At 36.7% G+C, this 5,105-nt stretch overlaps 1 protein-coding gene across 1 annotated transcript in view; it reads left to right on the top strand.

Annotated features, from left to right (window-relative positions):
* Nucleotides 1–5,105, top strand: part of LMLN (leishmanolysin-like (metallopeptidase M8 family)) — a 68,110-nt gene that overhangs the window by 19,956 nt on the left and 43,049 nt on the right. The window contains 4 exon segments of the mRNA XM_006775008.1: nt 827–857; nt 1,733–1,815; nt 2,780–2,897; nt 3,725–3,909. Coding sequence (XP_006775071.1) covers nt 827–857; nt 1,733–1,815; nt 2,780–2,897; nt 3,725–3,909 — 417 coding nt within the window.

The following is a 5,105-nucleotide window of genomic DNA, read 5'->3' as shown; positions in this document are numbered from 1 at the left end:
ACAGGGTCAAATGGGAGTTCCATTTTTAGTTTTTTGAGGAAACTCCATACTGTCTTCCATAGTGGCTGCACCAGTCTGCATTCCCACCAGCAGCACACAAGTGTTCCTTTTTCTCCACATCCTCTCCAGCACTTGTCGTTTGTTGATTTGTTGATGATAGCCAGTCTGACAGATGTGAGATGGTACCTCATTGTTGTTTTGAAGAGGAAGTAATTTTATACACACACACACACACTCACACTAAGAACATTTACAAAATTATTCACCAGAGAAGTGATATAGTCTAAATTTTTTATTTAGTGTAAGAGTAGTCCAGAAAACAAGTAAATTATGAATCTATAGTAGGTTTTTAAAAAAGATTTTTTATTGATTTTTAGAGAGAAAGGAAAGGAGAAGGGGATGAGAGAGAAACATTGATGGGCTGCCTCCTGCACGCCCCTCATTAGGGATCGAGCCCACAACCCAAGTATGTGCCCTGACTGGGAATTGAACCAGCAACCTTTCAGTACAGGGGATGATGCCCAACCAACAGCCACACTGTCTAGGACAATCTATAGTATTTTATAAAAATCTATTAAAAGTAGTTCATGTCCTTTCCTATCTTTAACTTTCCAAATGAGTGAAATAGCATATGATCATGCCTAGCACTGTGCTTTGGCACAGAGTGAACTCTCAAATACTTATTGAGATAAATTGAATTTTGGGGCTTGATACTGCATGCTTCCACAAAGCATTCTTTGGAGCTCCTACCAGATGTATTCTGAACAATTGAGAGTGCTCTGCCCAGGATGGCAATTCTCATGTTTCATGTTGTCATTTCTTTCAGGTTGCTCCATGAAAAAAGATCCCTTGTTAAGGTAGGTAATAAATACTCAGGGTTTGAATTGGATACTTAAAATGGGTATATTTTGTTTTATGTAAATTCTACTTTGGTAAAGAAAACTGTATACATGACTTTTGTGAATGACTGAATACAAGATGTTGGTAGTGAAATGATAAATGTATTTATCATTTTCACCAAAGGTGTCTTTGTTATGCACTCACCAAGACTTTGTCTGTATTTGATATTAAATTAGTCTTCTCATTTTCTTAATTGTTCTCTTAAGTTTTGGGGGAGCAGAACATATTGAGGATAGTGTACAAAAAGCTAATTTTTTGGAAATGCTTTGAAAATACATTGTGGAAATGCTTTTTCTCCTGAAGATTAATTAACCTAAAAGTATGATATGCCAAAGTTGTTTATAGAAGCGCTAACCTTGTTAATTTTTTAACTGTTACAGACAGTGACACACACACACATGTTAAGCCAGTTCATTCACAGAAATAATCGAGGTTAAACTAAATTTTCTAAACATAAGATTTTCTTAACATAAACTACCATGATGTTGGAACCAACTAACTCAGTCCCAAATTTGAAGTAATTTAGATTAATAGTTCAGATTTATGTTTTCTAATATTCTATTTACATAGAGGTAGGGAAGGAAGTTTCCAGCTAGTGTTCTTTCCCCAAACTCATCTAGAAAATGAGGAAATTCCTCTGCTCCTAGACATGTTTACTCTTTCACCTACTCCTTGTCATGCAGCCTTTAACTAATTAATATCTGATTCTAAAATTGTAAGGCTTTTTCCTTTTTTTACCCTCGGGCATTAAATCCTATGTGTACTTGTTTTAAATGTAATTTATACTTTGATTATAATCCTGACTAGTTTTCTTTGTTTAACTTTTATTTAGAACAAACTTTTTCCACAAGCTATTTCTTATTTAGAGAAGACTTTTCAGGTTCGTAGACCTGCGGGCACTATCTTACTTAGCAGGTATGTCATATTAAACACAGATCATTTTCTTGTCATTTAGTACTCTGCCCTCCCCATTCTACCTGTATGGCAAATTATGAAATTTATACCAGAATATTTTATTATGATTTTTAAAAATATATTTTATTGATTTTTTACAGAGAGGAAGGGTAAGAGATAGAGAGTTAGAAACATCGATGAGAGAGAAACATCGATCAGCTGCCTCCTGCACATCTCCTACTGGGGATGTGCCTGCAACCCAGGTACATGCCCTTGACCGGAATCAAACCTGGGATCTTTCAGTCCCCAGGCCAACGCTCTATCCACTGACCCAAACCGGTTTCGGCTATTATGATTTTTTAGAGACCAAAACACAAGCTATTTTAAAATAATATAACAGCATCTATTGGATAATTATTCTTTTCCTGATTTTCTATTATGTGGTGACTTACTAGATTTTTTCCTAGGACAGTGATGGCGAACCTCTGACACCTCTGACACGCGAACTCATTATTTTGGTTGATTTTTCTTTGTTAAATGGCATTTAAATATATAAAATAAATATCAAAAATATAAGCCTTTGTTTTACTATGGTTGCAAATATCAAAAAATTTCTATATGTGATATGGCATCAGAGTTAAGTTAGGGTTTTTCAAAATGCTGACACGCCGAGCTCAAAAGGTTTGCCATCACTGTCCTAGGGTATAGTTGTCCCTGCTGCCTACATCCCCTTTCTCCCTCCTTCTTTGTCTGCAGTATTGGTTTTATGAAATATTTGAGTATTTGAAAACTCAGATCAGGAGGATTTCCCATGGAACCAAAATTTTTCCTTAGTCCACTTTTCTAACTACAATAGTAACTATTAATGAGCTAATATAGCAGTTACTAGTTTTTTATGATGTCTTTGACTACTGTGAACTATTCTCCCCCCCTGCTTTTTTTTTTCTTTTTGGCAATTAAACTTTGATGTACAAATGAACTGAAGACAATGTGCAACAAACCAATACCTACGGAAGGAAAATGATCCCCACAGATATTGTACTGGAGAATGTGCAGAGCATACAAAATGTGGCCCCATTATAGTGCCTGAAGAGCACCTCCAGGTAATTCAGCCTGCTCTTAGCAATGTTTTTTGTTTTGTTTTGTTTGTTTGCCATAAATGTTCCTTAAAGGTTTTTCTTTTTTTCTTAAGCAATATTTTTATTCTTTAGAATAACTTTAGGGGAATTTTGAATCTTTGTTACCAAGAAGTGTTTTTCTTTAATATACATTTTTATTGATTTCAGAGAGGAATGGAGAGGGAGAGAGAGAGAGATAGAAACATCAATGATAAGAGAGAATCATTGATCAGCTGCCTCCTGCACCTCCCCCACTGTGGATCAAGCCTGCAACCCCAGCATGTGCCCTGATTGGGAATCAAACTGATCTCCTGGTTCATAGGTCGACGCCTAACCACTAAGCCATAAGGCCGGGCTACCTTATATACTTTTGTATTTGAATTTTTTAAAAGATATATGAATTACTTATAGTAGGAAATGTATTTATCTTTTAAATTTTTAGAAATAATTTTGAAATAAAATAATCATAGATTTATAGGAAGCTGCAAAAAATATATATAAGGAGGTCCCTTTTATATTTCTTTTTTGCATCCTGGTTGGCTGCTGCTTAGAAATAGCAGTTATTTGTTTGAGGTAAAATTATAGATTTATGATTATTTTACATAAAGTAGAAATTTTAGTAAAATGGATTCAGAGTTACTAGTAGAGACAAGAAGTGAGTAGAGGGAGGTATGGATTTTGATAAATTTGAGGGATAAATAAAAATTAAATTATATATATTCAGAGTCTGGATTCACTATAAATTAAAAGTCTCCACAGCTAACCTTGTCTTTGGTCTGATTTTCTGTTGCCCCCACCCCCAATGGGCGCAGCAATGCAGGGTCTGCCGTGGGGGTAAGTGGCCCTGTGGAGCGGTGGGTTTGCCAGACCAAGAGGGGGTCCGAGATGCTGACTTTGTTCTTTATGTTGGTGCTCTGGCCACCGAGAGGTGCAGCCATGAAAACATCATTTCTTATGCAGCCTTTTGTCAGCTTTTTTTTTAAGCAAAAATGGACAGGTAAGCTTTCCCCTGAGACATTTCTCAACATCTAATATGGGAACGTTTAAAACAAACTATATTATGTGTTTAGAGTACAAGAAGTTTGCACTTGCCAAATTGCCTTTAGAAGTAAGAAACGGCACACTGCCTGAATGGGGGGCCAGAGAGTGGAGGAATCAGGTTACATTCAAGGAAAATGAAATTTTCTGAATCACTGGTATGTGCTTCAGAATTATTCTGTCAGTCAGTACTGAAGTTGGTAAGGAGTTCAAAATCAGCATCATGGATTATGAAAAGCAGTCTGTTACCATGATACTATGTAATTATTGATTCATGAAATTGACTCAAAAATTTTTAGCTTCTGAATGTTCAAAAAGCTTATAATTAAATATTGAGTGTTATGTACTAATGAAGAAGAAAGTGCTGTATTGTTTTGCAGATACATATGTCAGTTGTTTAGTAAAAAGAATATATATTTAATAGAGTGTTTTCCCCCCCCTGAGATATTAGTTAAATACTAGGGGCCCAGTGCACGAATTTTGTGCACTGGGCCTGGCTGGCAATCAGGGCCAATCGGACCTCCCTTCCCCTGGCTGCTGGCTGCCGGCCGGGGCCATCCTTCATTCTACATCGCCCCCTGGTGTTCAGCGCATGTCATAATGAGCGGTCAAACTCCCAATCGGTTGAACTCATGAGGGGACAATCTGCATATTAGCCTTTTATTATATAGGATACTTAAAAATAAGCTTAGGTTAGGAAGAAGCCATGTGTACCTATTGCTGTTAGAAGCCACTTTAGTGGACACTGTGTAAGGATGAGAGCTTCATGAAATGGATTGAAGAGAAAGACAAGGCTGTTTTAATTTAATGTTATAGAAGTCCCTGATGGGTTTTAGGCCTGACAGTGACATCCATTTTGTATTTTAGAGATTGCTAACAATGTTTTGGTAAGTGAATTATATATACTGTTTCTAAGTGTAAGTCTATTGTTTTCAAATATGAAGAAACTATACTATGTTTTTTATTTTACTTTTTAATAAATATTTATTGTTCAGATTATTACAGTTGTTCCTCTTTTCCCCCCTCATAGCTCCCTCCACCCGGTTCCCATCCCACCCCCCTGCCCTTACCCCCCCATTCTCATCCATAGGTGTACAATTCTTGTCCAGTCTCTTCCCGCACCCCCCACACCCATTCCCCCCGAGAATTGTCAGT

The sequence above is a fragment of the Myotis davidii genome, unplaced genomic scaffold (assembly GCF_000327345.1).
Source record: "Myotis davidii unplaced genomic scaffold, ASM32734v1 scaffold9, whole genome shotgun sequence".
Classification (NCBI taxonomy): Eukaryota; Metazoa; Chordata; class Mammalia; order Chiroptera; family Vespertilionidae; genus Myotis; species Myotis davidii.
This window is presented reverse-complemented; position numbering and strand designations above follow the sequence as displayed.